General features: G+C 35.6%; 1 protein-coding gene across 1 annotated transcript in view; it reads left to right on the plus strand.

Moving 5' to 3' along the window:
* Nucleotides 1–200: 200 nt before the first annotated feature.
* LOC136041283 (zwei Ig domain protein zig-8-like) overlaps nt 201–20064 on the plus strand; it is a gene marked incomplete at both ends in the record, with an annotated part of 35382 nt that continues 15518 nt past the window's right edge. Inside the window, 2 exons of the mRNA XM_065725890.1 lie at nt 201–287; nt 11516–11608. Coding sequence (XP_065581962.1) covers nt 201–287; nt 11516–11608 — 180 coding nt within the window. The remainder of the gene's footprint in view (nt 288–11515; nt 11609–20064) is intronic.

Here is a 20064-nt window from a genome sequence, read left to right on the forward strand (position 1 = left end):
TTCCAATGACAATAAGACAATAATAGAACTGTGTTGCTGGATCCATTATGGACATTGTACATTTGCATCAAAATATTTAATATGCTTTTTTAATATTATAAATAATTTTAAAACGAGTTATTTCATAGGCCTTTGAAAAATGAATATCATGTTCTGAGTTCCTTTAATTTTTAAAGAATGCTCTCCCTTGAATGTTTCAGGATCAAGACATTATCAGAAAGGAATCCATCAATCTCTCCAACGATTTGACGATTACGGTTCCGCCCACAGAGTTAATGACTTCTCAGGTAAGTAAAATAGCTTCATTGATATCATGGTGATAGATAACTTGGAGAAAGAAGAGATTATTGCGACATTCTTATAATGAAGAAGTCAGAGCTAATCTACTAATTTTCTTAGGCTAAATCAACATGTAAATAACAAAAAATCTTGCAAACTTATTTAAAAGGCTTGAAAAGTAAGAATATGTTATAAATTACGTTAAATTCTCACTAACGCAATTGAATTCGTTTTATTAATATTAATGAAAACGATTTTTCAGCTTGAGATTTTCTACTATCTTTTGGAGTGCGAATTTTACAAAAGTGAAAGAACTGAAATGCAAATTAAATTGCAACAGTTTTCTGATTTTGATACTGCTGCTACCATTGACACCTGAGGCAAACAACACTAAGCATACTCCACCTCCATCCCAACCTATTTAAAGTTTAACTTCTTACCCCTCCGAAAAAGTTCCAATTTCATTTGAATCCTTCCTTACTGCCCCTCCCCACCTAATTTTGGGACGACCTGCTTTTCATCTGGCCCTATTTGGGTGGCCATACAGAACAATCTTAGGCAAACTGCCTTCCACCATCGGCAAAATTGTCTTATCCATCCCAACTATTCATTATATTAATTGCAAAAAAAAAAAATTCCAAAAGACAAGTTTTCCGAAGAAAGTAAATAGCTCCACTAAGCCAAATATAAGCAGAAATAAAGTCAAATAATCTTCTAAGGGTGAAACTACCACAAACCACCTTCAATAAATAAATGAAGCTCAAAACGAACAGAAATTACAATAAATAACCGAGTAAAACTTAAAACGAGCAAAAATAGCTTGATTAGGGATGACATCCTCCATACCTTCTCAAGACCAGAACACAGTTTGTACTTTACTGTAAAAATGACAATGTATTGTTAGCTTAATCTACCTTTACTGATATTTATTTCTAAAAGTATTACTCCTCTCCCCCCAACATTCTCTCACAAAAGGCTCACCTGAATGCCCTTTGTCGTTTTGGAAAGAAAGGGATAAATATACATATCTTTCTCAATACCATATACTATATGCAAACAGTGAACGATGTGCCTAGCTTACACCCTTTGTTCGTGGGACTGTGAGAGGGTTGACGTCCCCAAGGGCATAATTATAGAATCTTTCAACAATGCGAAAGAAAATAGACGTCTCAAAATTTCGATCGAATGTTTGTTTCGGAAAATGGTGGTCGTGGATTTGTTTTGTTTTGGATAAATTTCAATTTCCAATAAAATGAGCCCTAAGTAATATCCCCCCAATCGCTTTAAGGATCCCCATAGCTACTAATCCCTGTTTCCTTTAATGATTTGAGATTGCGAAAAAGTTTAGTGGCAACCCCCTCCCCCAGGACAAGACACAATGTATGCTACGTAATAGGGAATGTTTTTCTTCGAGATGCAGGTTTATGTCACGTAACAGGGATCCTTTAAATATCTTCAGGGGGTCGCCGAATTACCTAATAGATCTATTACCTAATAGAGAGTTTTTTAAAAACCTGCGTTAGCTAGGGCTTCTTTATTATAGGTTTTCTTTGGATGCTACGTAATAGGGTTTGATTGCTACCTAATAGAATGTTTTGTTCTTAGAAACCTACGAGGGACGGGAAAAACCTTCAGGGACGTCACCAAATCCTGTTTTCTTTGATTGCTATGATTAAAACCTAAGGGTATAGGAGAGAGCCTTCAGGACCCCACCAAGTCCTGTTTTGTCTTGGTCTTTATGTTTAAAAACCCACTAGGGCCAGGTTTCATTAATTCATGATTTCCTTGGTTGCTATGTAATAGGTTTTGTTTTAGTCCTTTAGTCAAGTGGGGAAGTCCTGGCTGTAAAAAAAATTGATCATTGTGCAGTTTTTACAGATCAGGCCGACGTAACCGAGGGAGACTTGTTTTAGTTTCAGTTATAATGTGGCAAAAAATTGGTTTTAAAAGTCAGCGACATGTGAATTGTTAAACTTCCGCAGCATTGAAAAAGAGTTCAATTTGTCAAAAACGAGGATATTATTATTTAGTAATAGATGCTTTTGCTTTATTACATTTTGAAGGTGGTAGCAATGACGAAATGAAACCTAGAGTGCGTAACGTAGTAGTAGAAATTAAAAGGGGCTGCCGGCTAATCCTAGAACGGGAAAAGATGTTTACACTATATGTAATATCATTGAGCAAATTCAAGTCAGAAGAACAGTTATGCTTTGCAGCAAATGTGAATATAATGCATATACAAAGATTATAAGACGGATTAAATTCATTAGTGAAATATATTGAAGACAACTATCTGAATCAATCTATAAATAAAGAATAAGTTTTTTGCTAGCGAAAGAGAATCCTTATTAGTCTATAATCGCTAGTGACAGTGTCAGGATAAAAAATGACAAGATTCGAGAACCAAAAAACCACACGGAACCTATTGAGTTTGTAAACAAACGTTTAGTCCTAGATGACGATTTTCTAGAGTTATCGCTCCAAAGGAAATTATTTTCTAAAAACGAATACTTAACGTTATAATTAGAAATGAGTCTCCATCTTTGGACTATTGCATGAAACTTTTAAGTCGTGGCCCAAATAAGTTTACTTAATTTATTGATATATGAATTGAAAAACAGAGATTGAGAAAAAAACGACCTCTTCCCACACACTATAGTTGTTTCTCGACACAGAGACTAATTAATAAACTATTTCTACACATTTCTTATAAATAGCAATATTGAAATTTTCCTTTACATAGTGTGAATATACACCTTTGCAGACTTTTTTTTATATTCTCATTGTGGGTCTCCACGCAATACACCATTTGACCTGCAATAAAACCATTGGATATCAAGTCACCCCCACCCCGTTTCAGATTTTTAAAATGATATTTATGTGGGGCCTGATGCTTCACTATCTCTGGGTAAGTGGACTCATTCCAGCTCGTGTAGTCCATTCGAGTGCTAATGTGCTTATCGTTTTCAAAATCTTCCAACAAATCATATGCTGCAAATTTCAACAGCAGTGGATCATTATCTTCACAATACACTTGATCTTGCCCCTCCCCCGGCCGTTAGAATGTACAAACTTTGTAATAAAATCCCAGCATGAGTTTCTTGGAAATTTTTTAGTATGGGACTGCCAGAGGAAATGGTTCTATTTAACACAGTGTCTGTTTTTTTTAATATGCGAAAGGGCCATATTTGAGTCTGTAACTGTGAACGATGTGAAATTTGGATCTTCAATGATTTAGGAATATTCTCTTGTGTCGGTTACAACGTCACAATGCCTCAATTTAAAATGAGTATAAAGATTTCTTTTTCAACTTTCATTCTTGCCTCACATCATTAACAGACAAAGGTGTCAATAAACATCTTCATATATACTTTTTGATCTAATTAGAGAGCTCTACGAATCTTTGTGACCTTGAAACCTTTTGCCAGTATCCACCGCAAAAGAACGTGATGTACAGAAAATTTTTGGTATCGAGTGAAAGTTTTTGTTTTAAAAGCTTTAAAAGCTTTTGTTTTAAAGGTGTCTAGGGAAAGCCCCCATCACTACCGAAAATAAATTATAGGGACTGAATGAATCTCCAGGCACCGTTCTGTTTATCCACGGGAAAAAAATGCCTTACTGAGTCACAAAGTTCCATCGGTATTTCCCCATCAACTTCGAAAAACCATCTTTGCGGTCCATTCTCCTCAACAGTGTCAATGTCGGGAAAATTCGGAGCAAAAAGATTGTCCATCTATTTGTAATTCCCTCTCGTCGAAGAGAAGTAAGACATTTCCGGCGGATAAAGGGAGTTCATATCAAGAAAAACATCATTCGACTTTTCATTGGTACTTTGTAAAGTCGGGCCGGTTTCCAGGGTGCAATCCCCGTAAAAAATTTAGCCTCCCCTTATTGATCTCTCTACCAATAAGTGTTGATACACGTCGGTGATTAGACTTATATCTTCGATACTAATTTTTAAAATGAAATCCATTACTAGATGAGGAGTTAAAAAGAAATATCCCAAACTTCATACATCACTTGCCAGGTACATTTTACAGTAATCTTTGCCATTTTTACATATTCTCTAGCCCCAAAATATCTGAGCAAATTCATAGTTGGAATCTGTGCATGGGCGATCGTGAAGTGGATCATAAAACGCTTCGATGGGTGGTAAATTTTCCTCACGTAACCTCACCTGTAGAACTTATAGAGGTATATTCTTTTACTCGTTGACAAATAATACATTTCATCTCCTGGAAAGCGCTTTTCAAACAGGCGAAAACTATTGAAACCGTCACTTTTTCGGACTTGGAAAACGTAAGGATTCGGGGAAAAACTATAGGAATCGAAATAACAGATTTTATTCCAGTTATTTTTGCTTTCTAATTGAATTCTAAGGGTAACAACTTCTCAGATGTTTGGGTGTGATGATATATGAAAAGGAACCATCTACCTAAGTGCCATCTACAACTTCACCTGACTGAAAACGTGCCAACACTGGTAATACGAATTTCAAATAATAATCTGAATTGTGCAAGTAAACCGGTAGAAAATATACCAGCTTAACGTTTACGTTACAATATTTATGTCCCAGTCCACGAAAGTTACTCCCCCCGATTATATTGGATTACTTAAATGGTTATGATCACGTACTGAAAATCTGTCTCTAACCTCAACGTATTTCCCCTTGAAAACCCAACACATATCCATAGTTTTAATGGCCAACTCGTCCTTTTATGATAGAGTCATTGGATAATTTATGTTGTGCAGCCGTAAAATTGATTTATTGGCTGTTGTAATTAGCACAACCATAGCTGTGCCTACCCAACCTTTTCCACCCAATGTCTCAAATACCTCTACCAATTCAATGGAATTACTCAGGTCTCTTTGAGCATGCCCATAAGAAACTGCAATGGCATCATGTTCTTTTACAAGATTCGAGTTTGATAGATCACACACATCCATGAGTTTATCTTCGATGTATAATGACACCTTGTCCTTCTGCAAGAGTGAATTTTGAAAATTTATGAAACACACGATGTTATTATTACCTGAAACCGTCTCCACTGATTGTTATCCATAATGCTTACAGTACCTGATGTGATGTTTTAGTTTTAACTCAGTAAGGAACCTTGAAAGAAATATTTGGGCAATAATAGCATTTTGCAACCATTATTTATATTTTGAGCCCTCACGTAAAACCCAACAAATGTGGGGAATTGAAAAAATCTTCGTTTGAATCAGAGTTTTTGGCAGGCTTGTAGAGAATCCATACCCAGTGTTTCACCGATTAAATAGATGGAGCCCTCACTGAATATAAAACGCTCTGTTTACGCTGAGCTCCCCATCTTGTATCATAATGTAAGACTGAAACCCCAATCTTTAAATGCTCATTATCTTTCTCAAAAATACCTCCCCTTTAGTATTTCAGGATATTTTCCCTCTTTAAAAAATTAAAATCAAGTTTACGAAACTCTGACCCCTCCCAACACCCACTAACTGCCAAATAATCCAAATGTCTTTTAGTGGCATCATCTTTTGCAGGCGTATGACCCGTAACAAGGACTCTTACGTATGACCCGTATGAACCGATACATATTTCGGACGATACTTCAATACGTATGACCCGTATCGAAACGAAAGCGTTGTACACCTCTACAAACCTTTAAATCATCATTATATCTTGCACCGTTCTTGCCCCTCCCACCACTTAAAAACAAATATCCTTTTAAATTTTGTTACATTTACATCTAAATGTTCTATAAATAAAACTATGACCCACTCTGTTTTTCATTATGACTTTCCATCGAAAAAAATTTCCACCCAATTCAAAAAAATCTTATAATTGTTTTAGTCTTGGTGAACTGCCTGCATCTCCTTTTGCAGGTAATGCGAGTACACCTTGCATGAATTTTCATTTAAAAAATATTTTTCGGAAGATATATGATTTAATACTGTCCTTACTTCCCGCCTCCCGAATTTGTCATTCAGGAAGTGCCCAAATTTTACTGACATAAAAGTGTGCTATGTCTACTGGTTCTGTATGGTTACTACCACTTGTAAGTGTATTGAAGGGGTCTTTAAACTCAGCCGTAAAACATAAATATTGCGTAAAGTGGTGTCTGCTAAATAAAATTCAGGTAAAACAGGAAGTGAACCACTTCAACTTTTTCTACTCGTCCTTGCTACTTTCCCATTCTGGCTTGGGCCTTTTTTCGACCTGACTTGTTGGTAGCTGGTTATCCCCTTCATAGTACTTATTGAGGCTAAGATCTCACACATATTCATCTAAGTAATACATAGTGGGAGTTACACCAACCGAGTTCACTCCCACACATAAACCCTTTTCACGTTCACTATTATCTGGGGCCTATTCCAATTCCAGTTGCGATTCAACGTCTTCACAGAGGTTTTAGGTCCATTGAGATACTGATGTGACCCTAAAAATAATAAGAGCTTATTAGCTCATTGAAATGTTTTTGATCTCATGACGTGAAAGAATTTATTTTAGGCTGAAAAATACAGGATTAGCTTGAAGATTTTTTGAGAGGGCAAATTGACACTTCTGATGTGTTGAGACCACACTGCTAACTATAGGTTTAACGATCAGAAAGCATATCATACATGGATCCCCAAAGGAGCCCTTCGGGTCCATAGAACCTACACTACCACCTAAGGAGACAAGACCAACAATTATCCCATAAATGGGGTTAGAGTGCGCCCCCTTTACGTTCTGGGTATAATAATATTTTAAAGAATCTTAAAAATACTTACAGAGGGAATATCGACATCTATTGGTTCTTCACCAAAGAAATCAGCCAGCAGATTGTTAATCAATAGATGGAATCATCATTGGCAGTCTTAAAAAAGAATAAAAATTTTACTTCCTTGAAGCATTCATAATTTTAATTTTTAAAAATCATTTTATTAGGCTGAAAAACAAGAATATTAAACTAAGGGCCAGTTGCTCCTCAAACCCTTCAGAAATAACAGGTCAGGGCCATTTATTAAGCTGAAAAAGAATGTGTTAGATTGTTATTTCTTTTATGAATCGTAAGAGTCTGATTGTTTTTCTTTTATTAGCCTCGAAAAGAATGGGGTATTTCCATTGTGATGAAAAAACTTTTTGGGCAATGCCCTCAAACTCCCCTCTTTGAACAAGGCCCTCCTTTCAGGAGGAGAACAATACGTTTTCAACACTAGAGTACATTAGCTTTAGAAGAACGAAGATCTCAGTTATTCTCCTTTATAAGCCAGAAAAGAATGTTCTATTTCTTAGCTATTCATCTCTTAGTAGCAAGGGGATCTTACCTCAAATCTATTGACAGGGCTCCCTATAGTAAACTAAAAAAAAAAAAACTAAATTAGATAGAAAAAACAGTATGTTTTTTTAGCATCCATTAATTAAAATTTACGAACAATATTGATAAGTTAAACAAAATTAAAATCAATAGATTACGTGAGGGACGTATTCCCTCTGTGCTTGGGGTATCATCATGGTCTTTTATTGAGGATGCAAGTCCCGACAGGCCGGCAACCTTACTGACATAAAGATTGGGGCTCGAAGGGCTCGTTTACTCCTATTACTTCATAGCCGAAGGAGGCAGATTCTCACATTGTTTGGGGAATGCAGGAGGTGCTGGTCTAGAAGGGCCAGCGTCCTCACCCTGTAACAGAGAATTATTTTCCCCTCTCTGTATAATACTCGACTTCTTTGCCAGAGGGAGGCACTGGTTCGAATTTTCCTTAAAAAGAAATTAAACTTTAGTTTTTTCATGTAGTGAAAATAATACATCTTATTTGATTATTTATAGAAATTAGTTTTTATACTAAGGACATGTATGGCTAATCTTATTTTTTAGCCTTCAGAAATAACCCTTTTGTCCCTCACCCACTTTAAAAGGGGGGGGGGTATTAAATTAAAATCCTTTTCGATCGAATAAAATCTGTATTTTCTTGCGCAAATAATATTTTTATGTTCAGTTTAGCCCGATGTTTATCCTGATATATATGACATCTTTGCATAGCTATTTGACGCAAGGATTAAATTTTTTTAACTAGACAGTTTACCGTACAATGCAGATGCCACAAGCGACCTTTTATTTATCAATTAAATAGCGGGTAATAACCTAGGTTCACCTCCTCCCCTCTCGTCAAATAGATGTTGACCGGTTAAAGTTGACAAGTATTTAGAAGGAAACACATTTTCAATCGAAAAGTCTAGCTCGATGTTTATCCTTGAATATATGACACATTTACATAGCTATTTGATGAAAGGATTCAATTTGTTCAGCTGGACAATTTACCGTACAATGCAGATGTTATAAGCGACCCTTTTTAGCAAATAAATAGTGCGTAATACTTATGTTTGCCTCCCTCCCTGTGAAGTAGATGTTGAACAGTTAAATTAGAACTATTTATATTTGGATATAAAACTGGCTTCTGTGTACTTATCACGAATCAAAGATTTGTTTAAAAAAAAAAAAATAACTCGACAATACGGTCAGAAAAAAGTATCTTTACTTGTGATATGCTCGTTCCGGTTAAGTGCTAGTAGAGGATTTAATTTACCAGAAAAATAGAGGCCCGTCTATGTAATTGAGCAATGCTAGGGTGAACTTCTGGCGGTGCGTAATAATTAACTTCTAACCAAGTGTACCTGTTATGTATTTTTAATTCAGCTGCTGGAATATGCTTCAGAAAGGTTTGATAGGGGCATGATTTTTACAGGAAAGATTTTTTTGAGATAATAAAAATAGGTCATTTTATGTGTGAGAGAACGATGCAATAGGAGGAAGGAGGTTTTTTAGGTATTTATCCAATATAGAGAGTTATAGTAGGTTAAATTTAGGTATGCACACCTACTTTATTTGGTGAAAAACGGTGGCTTATGGAAAGAGACTCACCAGTATATAAGTAGAAATCTAGTTTTCTTCACACTTCTATAAGCAATCATTTTTTAAATCCTTGTTATACCTTCAAAATCTTATGTCAGACTGATGGGAATTTCGTTTTAGTAGCCGTTTTTATACACCCGAGGGACAATAGAAAATTGCTCAGTTCCTATTAGAATAATAGTGGATGACTTGACGCTTCTGTTTCCTAAAAATAGCGGTACACCTTATGTTTTCCAACAAACCTTTGTTCCTAGAATCAATAGAGATCTAGACTCTCTAACAGTTTTGGTCATAGAAAATAGCGTAGAATTTGATTGTCTATGTTACTAACATTGAACACAGGAGCTCTGTGTGTGTAAAACATGAAAACATTGGATAGTTAACCTTTGGGACCATGTCCTTGCTTGTGGGGGCCCTGGACGTTTTTTCCTAACAATCACGGGTTATTAAGGAAAAACTGTCTATTAGGCAACAAACAAACCCTATTAAGTAATATCCAAAGAAATTCTGAAGTAAAAAAGCCCTGGCTCTCGTAGGCTTCTTAAACACTCTCTATTAGGTAACACCCAAACCTTATTACATAACAACCATAGAAATGCTAATTTGGCAGCCCCCTGAAAGTTTTTTAAAGAATCCCTATTACGTAACATGCACCTGCATCTGGAGTAAAACATTCCCTATTGCGTAACATTCACCAGTGCCTTGCCCAGAGGTGGTTATCGTTAAGCTTCTTTGTAATCTTTAAATCATTAAAGGAAGAAAGGTGTAACCGCTATAGGCGTCCTTAAAGCAATTGAGGGGAAACTACTTAGGGCTCATTTTAATGGAAATTGGAAGTTATAGCGCTCTTTTGAGGGGATACTACTGCCCGATCCAAAGTTTACACGTGCACCCATTCTATAAAAACCTTATTTGCCTTCGGGGCATAACTTACAACCCTTGCCCTCAGGTTCTAAGAGGTTGTTTAAACTCCAAAGGCCTTTTTACATGATCTTAAGACTATTTTATCAAATGCCTTATTCGCAACTTCCATTGTATGCATTTGGGAAAAGAATACACAAGGGGGGGGGGCGACTAGTTGCCCTTTTATCACTTTTGACCCTTGAAAAAGATAAAACGGACACCAGAACTTCTGATTTCCAACTAAATGATCTATATCCAAAGTTTGTATGACTATCTTTTCCATAGAAACCTTAAATGTTAACAATGGCAGCTAGTATAACTTTTAGCCTTTTCTCTGAGAGCCATGGGGGGGGGGCCATCCACAAAGAAAAAATTACTGGGTCTTTCAAATATGCTAAAAAATGACTATTTCGAAATGTTCATTGAATGTGTTTGCGGAAATAGTGAACGAGGGGGGGGGTCTGATTGCCCTACAATAACTTTCGAATATTAAAAGGGGCACTAGAACTTTCAACTTAAAATTCAATTAGCCCCCTCTGAAGTTTATCCGGCCAGCCTTTCGACAAAACCATTTATACTCCGAGGGCATAACTCACAACGTTCACCCTGAGGACTCTGGGGGTTTGTAACCAGATTTAATTACTCGACCTTTCAACTACGCTGAACAGAATGGCTGTCTAAAAATTTTTATTGGATGTATTTGGGGTAATGATTTGGCAGGGGAGTTGGACTGGCTGCCCTCCAATGACTTTTTACTATAAGTAGTATGTAATATGACTTGCAATTTCCAATCAAACGAGCCACTTGCGAAGTACCTAATACGATTTCTTCTATACGAAGTGCCCTTGTAAAAAAAAAAAAAAAAAAAAAAAAAAAAAAAAAAAAAAAAAAAAAAAAAAAAAAAAAAAAAAAATAGTAATAATACGCTCCGCAGACGGTTTAGCTATATACAGGGAGACATATAGCATACCTTTGTTACAAAGAAAACCATAATTGTTAAGATAATGAAAGTCATCTATCCTATCCTATTAGAAACACTTAGTGGCACTTACTCGTATTTATGTGAGGAGCACAAGGACTTGCGGAAGTGAATAAAAATTATATGTGATTTTTCAGCATATTTTTTCTTGTATATTTTATAAGATGCTAGTGCTTTATAATAGAACATATTAGAATAAACGTTTATACATATTTTACATCAAATATATAAATACATTTTAGAATAAGCCGCATGTATTACAATAAACACGGCTACTACTGAAACAACAAAATCGTATTGCCATCTTGACATTTAAATGCTTTAACAAGCTAATAAATTGATGGTCATATATATATAAAAAAAATATACCTGAATTAAGGGAAAAGCTTAATTGCTGAGGTTTTTTCTTATTGCTGAGGTATTGCTGGGGATTATTAGGCTAATCTAACTAATTACTTCAGTGTTTATATTTAAGGCAATCAAATTAGAGTGTATCAGAGATACAACGCTGTGCATGTAACAACGAGTCGGAACACAAGGCAAGTTTTTCAAGAACTGTTACGAAACGGTAAGTCAATATAATTTTCCTTTAAAAGCCCAATAGATGTCTTCAAGAGGAAAACTTTTTATTTAAATAACAACACCAAATTATGGTTTGTTTCAAATTACATATAAACATAAAAATAAATGGTTAGAATAATGATATTAAATATAACTATGCGTGAAGGTTCTCACTGAAATCGGGTCTTCGGTCCCTGGTCCTGTTTTTTGGGGTTTGAAGTCCGGTTTATAGCATGCTGATTTTGGGACTCAAAGGGATCTAAAGTCGGAATGCAGCTTCCTCTTTCCAGAGCTCTAATAGGCCTAATAAATTAATTTTCTGTTCTGACAATTTTTTTCATTTGATTTCTAGAAGTGGACCCAATTCACAAAAATATTGGGTGAATTTTTTTTTCCAATTTAAATAAAAAATGAAGATGCACAAAAAGGTAGTTTCCTAAACATTTGACATTTTGTGAAAAACTTAAGGATACGAAAAAGGTATTCTCAAAATCTAGGGGGGAGGTATAAATTGCGAGTCATCCTCCTCCTTGAAATCGACGTGACTAATCCGAGGGGTAGTAGTTCTGGAAAATTTGTCCTGATATTTTTCTACAATGTATACAATAGTTCCTGTATCTCTCTTTACTTTTGTTTGAAAAACATTTCTTTATTTTTTTTTCTTGGACTGCATATTACGTTAAAAGCTGGGTGGAACACAGCATGGATATATGTCTTCAGAAAAAAAAGCTTTTAAAATGTTAAATAGTTTAAACCGATTTACTCTTCGACAGTCTGTGCGCAACAGTATGTTGGCCATATTTGGGTCAACCCTATCCCTTCCTTTTAAAAAAGTTGTTGCAAACTACACTGTGCAAGGGGGGGGGAGATTTATTTGTTGCTTGAAAACGTGCTTGAATACTAAATTGTTGTCTTAATTAGCCCTCTTTAGTTATCTTCCGAGTGCTTGTTCAGTAGGCTACAATCATCCCTGGAAAAATTATCCTCAGGAAAAATATGAAAACTAATTATTCTATATTTAGATACAGGGTTTAATCCATCATTGCGATGCTGCCCTAACATGTTTTATTTTACAATGTAATATTGACCAAGATCATACCATACTGGTATGGTGTTATTTCTTTTGTTGCGTTTGACAACTTTTTCTCATGCTGATTACTCTTGATAGGTAGCTTAAAACTTGATACCTATATTTTTTATGAATCAGTAAACCAAATAAATAACTTTCATTTACGAGTTGTTTTTAAACTTCTGTCTTTTAAAAGCCTCAGCTACAATTAGTTTGCGACTCACGCTCATTAGCATGAACTGTTCAAAAGTTCAGACAGGCAATAAACCTTCATTCACATAATCGTCCAAACTTCATAAGTAGGAGAGGGGTGTAGGTGGGCAATTGAAAACTCTTTACCTTGACCTAAATTAGATCTTGGATTGTTCCTGAAAGTTTCGTTGATAAAGGGCAAGTGACCTGCAAGTTGTTGAAAAGCTTTGTTTTGAAAGACTTACGCAGAAGGGAAAACATAAATATAAAAGAATCTTTCGAAGGAGAAGAATGCTTTATATGAGTTTTGGAATTGACGTTAATAATATATAATCACTTGATTTTCTATATCTCTTGGTACTGAAATCTCTAGAAAAAATTTTAAGTCTATGGTAGGTAATGAGTGACAAACTGAAGGCTCAAAATAAAATGTAGTAATGAAAATGCTGACTATAGTGTTTGCCAACAGGATAGGATTAATAGGGCAATGTCCCCTTGAGAAAAAGGAAGACAATAAAAGAGCTTCAAACTGGCACCTAGACCCCCTGTGTGCTCCTTCTCCCTTTGTCTTCAGATCCATTTAAAACAAACTCGTTTCTATTTCAATGAATATATTATATATAATGATATATATAATGATTATATATAATGAATTATATATACACGTATTAACAAACCTGAGCTGTGTTACTCTATTACCATCATATTGACTCCTTAGAAAATTGGCCCTTCCCACCATATATATATATATATATATATATATATATATATATATATATATATATATATATATATATATATATATATATATATATATATATATATATATATATATATATATATATATATATATATATATATATATATATATATTTCCAGAGGGGGCTGCAGCCACCATAGAGTATCCTTCCTCATTGTTAGGTTAAACTTCTCTGGGAGTTTGACCAACAGTGCTCCACACAACTTGCGGGTAAACTTGCCTGTTCCTTCCCCCTCCACTTCCACATCACCTCACTGGTCCTGCCTCACACCATGAGAGCATACCGTAATTTTAGGAGATTCTATTTTTCTATTTACATAGCCTATAATGTTTCAATGCTTCATTGCATTTATATACAAATTTTTCAATCTACTTAGGATAGGTTATGTCTTTTTAAGGAGCAAATCAGCCTTATAGTAAACAAAACACTAAAAAAGGGAGTTTTGATAATAATTAATAAAAAAATTATTTGATTTTTATGCTGTTTCCAAATGTTTAAAATTTGTCAAGCATAAAGTTAACCATCAAAAGTTCATATAATTTTTGTCTGTTTTGCCATGATTTAACACCTGACCATTTTAAATCAAGCCCAGCTCTAACCAAGATATAATATGGATAATTAGCCCCATAGACCTCCGTCTAAATTGTACATAAATGATTCTGGATGACATCCTTAAGATCCTGGACCAACTGGATGCTAACGTGCAAAAAAAAAAATGTCTTCCCGAAAGACGGGTTCCAAAAAGAGCTGAATTATTTTTGAGTAGCTTGAAACATGTATTCATAAATTTCTTTATCAAGAACACCCCAAAACACGAGAAAACTAGAAAAAATATTGGTTTCCTGAAATAGTGACGTTTTTTTGGATTTTTTTCCTTAATAACTTTCTATCCTGAAGTAGGGTACTAGAAATTTAATTACCGATCGGGTGAGCGCCCCTAATGAGCTATCACTACACGTTCATCCATAAATAGGGGTCGAAAAAAAAAATGAATGACTTCTTGAAGGAACATGACCCTTGACTAAAGCAACGCTAGAGCGTTGCCCCTGATGTTGAGCAACTTTTACGTTTCTTTTCAATTGGTTGCAGTATAATCCTATTCCATCTTACTTGTTTTGTTATATATATATATATATATATATATATATATTTACCAATTCTAGAATATTCTGAAGTATGTTTCCATTTTGGCAATGATTATCGTCACATTGCTGACAAAAGTTTTTATTTCGTAGCAGCTTAAATTTGCGTTTTTCTTTTTTTTTTTAAATATTGGCCGTGTTTCATTTTAAATATGAACTAAGGAGGTATGAAATAGAGGCCATAGACAAAATTGCCGATGATCTGGAAGATGCAGCTAGACGGCATAATAGTAGAATATTGTACTGGCATGTTAATAAATTGAGAGGGAAGTAGTCGATCCGGGCTTGATCCAGTTAAAGATAGGAAGGAGGCTACAATTAGTGATAAGGAAAGAGTTAAAGAGAGATGGGCAGAACATTTTGAGAATGTGCCAAACCAAGATAGAGTTGCAAGAAAAGATAAAGAAAGAGGAAAATAAAAAAGTTTATGATACCTTGGATGTGAAGGATGATTTGATTTGTGAGGAAGAATTAGCGACAGTACTAAAAGGATTAAAAAATAATAAGGCTCCAGGTGCTGAGAGTGTGGTAAATGAGTTCCTAATACATGGTGACTCTGAGGTTAGAAATAAGTTACTGAAGATTATGAATATGATTTTTGAAAAAGGGGAAGTACCTAATGATTTTAGGAAAACCTTATTTAAACCAATGTATAAGAAAGGTGACAGAAGTGAGTGTCGCAATTATCAAGGCATTATTCTGGTCTCTGTAGATAGCAAATTACTTAGTAAAATGATACTTTTTAGACGAGAGATACTGTAGACAAAGTTTTAAGAGAAGAACAGTGCGGTTTCAGAAAAGGTAGAGGATGTATCGACCAAGTTCTCACGCTTTGGTTAATAACTGAGAAGTGCCATCGTTGTCAAACCCCTTTGGTCCTTGGTTTTATAGATTATGAGCAAGCATTCGATTCTGATGTTAGAAGAGCTATAGCAAAGGTCTTATCCTTATATGGTATACCAGAAAAATATATTAAAGTGATTTGTGCTATGAACGAGAGTAAAACTGCTGCGGTTAAGGTAAGGATAGGGGTTAGCAGCTAGTTATGTATTAAATCAGGAGTTATACAGGATTGTGTTGAATCCCCCTTTATATGGATCATTCTGATAGACTTTGTCGTAAAAAGCACAGGAAAGCCAATTGGAGACTACGGAATCAAATGGGGAGGAAAAACTCTCCTGGACTTAGATTATGCTGATGATTTAAGCATATTAGATGAAAGTGTGAGCAAAATGAATGAATTTTTACAGGTTTTGCGAATTCAGGGTGCTAGAATAGGTTTTAAATTAATGTTAAGTATGCTAGGTCACTCAGACTAAGAATAAATGAAGATGAAAAGGTGACATTGGGTAACGAAAAGATTGATCAGGTGGGTAGCTTCACTTACCTTGGTAGTATTATTAGCAAAGATGGTGGAAGCAGTGAAGATGTTGAAAGTAGAATAGCCAATGCTCAGGGTGTTTTTTCACAGTTAAAAAAAAAAATTTGGAAGAATAGGAAGATCAGTCCACGAACCAAGATTAGTATATTGGAAGCTACAGTGATGATAGTGGTCAAATATGGCTCTGAAGCATGGACGCTCCGAAAAGCGGATGAAAATTTACTAGATGTTTTCCAGAGAAATTGCCTACGGCTTGTTCCCGGTACACGGCTGACTGACCGTATTTCAAACAGTAGGTTGTACAAAAAAAAATCCGGTTCAATCCCGCTTTCTAGGGCTATAATAAAAGAAAGGTTAGAGATGGCTAGACCATCTCAATGCTCAATAAAGGCCATTCTGCAGATGAAGGATGACAGATTGCCGAAGATTGTCCTTTTTGGCCAACCGTCTGAGGTTAAACGGAAAGCAGGTCGTCCTCGTCTTGGGTGGGAGGATGTTGAAATAAAGACTTAAAGGAAATGGGAACTTCCTGGGAGGGTGTAAATAGGGAGGTCTTGAACAGATTGGGCTGGAGGAGGAGCTTGCGTAGCTGTGTTGGCTACAGGTGGCTTGGTGCTGCGGTGAGTTATTAGCAGTAGTAGTAGTAATTTTCCCTCTTAGGTCAATATTTGAGAAATGTCTAAGTTGTCACACACCTTTGATCTTCAGTTTTATAGATTATTAGCAAGCGTACGATTCTGATGATAGAAGAGCTTTACCAAATGTCTTATCCTTATACGGTATATCAGACTAATATATTAAAGTGAGAAGTGTCATGAGCGAGAATAAAGCTGCTGCGGCTGAGATTGGTAATGATGTTTGCAGCTGGTTTTGTATTAAATCCGGAGTTAAGCAGGATTGTGTTCTATCCCCCTTTATATGGATCACTTTGATGGACTTTGTCTTAAGGAGCACAGGAAAGGCAATGGACGACCATGGAATCAAATGGGGAGGGTTGGGAGCTTCATTTACGTTGCTAGTATTGTTAGTAAAGACGGTGGGAGCAGTGAAGATGTTAAAAGTGGAATAGCCAAGGCTCTGTTTGTTTTTTCACAGTTAAAAAAAGTTTGGAAAAGTAGGAAGGTAAGTCTACAAACCAAACTTAGAATGTTAGAAATTACAGTGATAACAGTAACCAAATATGGCTCTGAAGCATGGACACTCCGAAAAGCGGACGAAGATTTGCTAGATGTTTTCCAAAGAAATTGCCTTCGTAATATTCTGGGTACCCGGCCGACTGACCGTATTTCAAACAGTAGGCTGTAAGAAAACTGTTGTTCAATCCCTCTTTCTTGGGCTAAAAAGAAAGAATGATTGAGATGGCTAGGGCACGTTGTGCAGATGAAGGATGACAGATTACCGAAAAGTGTCCTTTTCGGAAAGCAGGCTGTCACGTCTGGGGTGGGAGGACGTCATAAATATTCAAAGAAAATAGGAACTTCCTGCGAGGATCTAAAAAGGGAGCTTTGAATACATTGGAATGGAGGAGGAGCGTGTCTAGCTGTGTTGGCCTCAGGTGGCTTAGTGTAGTATTAGTAGTAGTAGTGTTTAATTCTTTGTCGAATTTTATGTTTAAGGAGCATGTTTTTCATCGTTTGGATATTTCAGATGGAACCAAATTTAATAGACTGTTAAGAATAATGGAGATGGAGGATTTCAGGCCAAAATAAAACGACAAATTAGACAAAAGATATTGACTAGGCAAATAGAAAATTGACCAGGCTAAGAACAGGACTATACTATTTGAAAATAAAACATTTTTGTGAACATTTTTGAGGGTTACTATTGAAGTGGTAACAAATTGCATAGCTCGAGCTCTTTATACGAATAAAAAAACGTTAAGAAAAAAAAGGCAGTTTATTGCACTCCAGAAAACTGAATTGAAAAATTCCGCCAAAATATACAGAAAAATATCTATTCAAGATTTCTGATCCTAGAAGGTCGGGGTTTGATCTATAATTCTTTTTGATTATTTTAATAAATAAATAATTAAAAAGAAAGATTAGGTTTTCATATCGTGAAGCATTCAAAAAATGCAGATACAATTTCAAAATGTATTTGGAAAATTAAACCCTTTGACAAGTCTTGTGTAAATCCCTGGAGGGGTAAGTCAAAATTTGACAAACAATACATTCCTAGAATCGATATAAAACAAAGGATAGGAAAAAAACTAAAATCTTAAATTGAACCTTTTCGAACGAAAAATCTTCTTTGGCACCCTAACTTTCTGTATTACTTTCTCTTTTTCAAAGCTGGTTATAAATTGACAAGAAGTTTTCTGTTAAAGAGTATGAATGAACTTTTCTCATAAATTTTACGTTAAAAAAAAATAAAGAAATTTTTTCAAAAGGGGCATTTTCCGAGCTTTTGGAAAATTTCAATCATGGAATTTCTTGGGCATGGTTCAGTGCTCACCTTAGTTCTCTAGAATTTTCCTAAATGAAGCATTGGTTAAGTTTATTTGGCTTACCTTGGCATAAATGCATCCTTATTGGGCTAATAAATTCCGTTTCCTCTACGCATCTCTTAGTTCGTGGTCCATAAACTACCAGCACAACTCGACTAGTTTTGTTGTCAAGCAGTTCGTTATCACGAACTATAACCAATGAGCAACGCAGCTCAATAGTGGCCGAAACTTAACAACTTTAATGTAAATAGATACATATATAAAGAATCGACCAATCATGCTATTAATCGGCCTATAGTTCCAAATATATAAGATTCCTATTAAGTTTAGTCTAACTCACCAAAAGGTACGAGTTTGAGAAAATTTGCCTGATTTTCAAAAAGAAGGATAACATCCCCTAAAACTTAAGGAATCTTAATGAAATTAGATTTCTCATCTGCAAAAATGTGGAATTTCGCAATTTTTGCCAAATTAAACATCCCTTGTGCTTGTTTATTTGTTTTTTTTTCAAGGAGTGATCGCATCGAATCACTAGTCCTAAAATATTAAGAAAGGCCAAATTTCGATATAGCTATTTTGTTTAGCATAGTTGAAAAGCCCAGTCGCTATACCTTTGGAGAGAGCGTGACCCCCCCCCCCCACAGTCCATGGGGAAAGGTCTCTAAGTCGTGAAATTTGACCATTGTTTACGTTTAGTATTTGTCATTGATGAGTACATAGACATTTTTCAGGGGGGGGGATTTTCTACTTGGCGATTTTCCACGGGGATACCTTTACGTGGAGAGGAAAGTTTACGGAGCATGAACTTTCCAAGGGAATTTTTATACTGGGTAATATGTCTGAATTCCTATCAGAAACTATTTGTATTTGTCTTACTTTCTCTTTGCCGACTCAACTTTACATATGGAAATGTTAAGGTAAATTGTTCGGTGGAAATTGCTACCGGGTTGGTATTGTCTAAAGTATGTTTCTGTAGGGGGAGGGGTCTTCCACAAGAGAAATTCTCCATGGGGAATTTTCTACGGGAGTAACTTCTACGTGGGTGGGGGTGGGGGTATTTTCAGGATGAACGTTCCTGGGAGGGAGGATTCCTGGCATGATTTTAAAAACAAACAGAAATTGATCTTTTTTCAAATGAAAGTGTGCTAAGAAGCAATTTTCAGTTGGAATCGTCCACAAGAAATTTCCCGGGGGGAATTTTCAGCTATAACGGAATTGTCTGGGTGATTTATCTTGTGGGAGGGGTATTTTATATTGGAAGAACTTTCCATAGAGAGATTTTCCGTGAAGGAGAATGAATTTTCCATGGAGGAAAAGCAGGATTTCCCAGCATTATTTAAAAACAATCAGAAATTAAACAAAAATAAGCTTTTTCAATTGAAAGTAAGGAGCAATATCAGCATCAAAAGTTAAAACGGACAGAAATTATTACGGAGATGAGGGTGGTCCCCATCCTCAATACCTCGTTCTTT

This window comes from Artemia franciscana, unplaced genomic scaffold (assembly GCF_032884065.1).
Source record: "Artemia franciscana unplaced genomic scaffold, ASM3288406v1 PGA_scaffold_125, whole genome shotgun sequence".
Lineage (NCBI taxonomy): Eukaryota > Metazoa > Arthropoda > Branchiopoda > Anostraca > Artemiidae > Artemia > Artemia franciscana.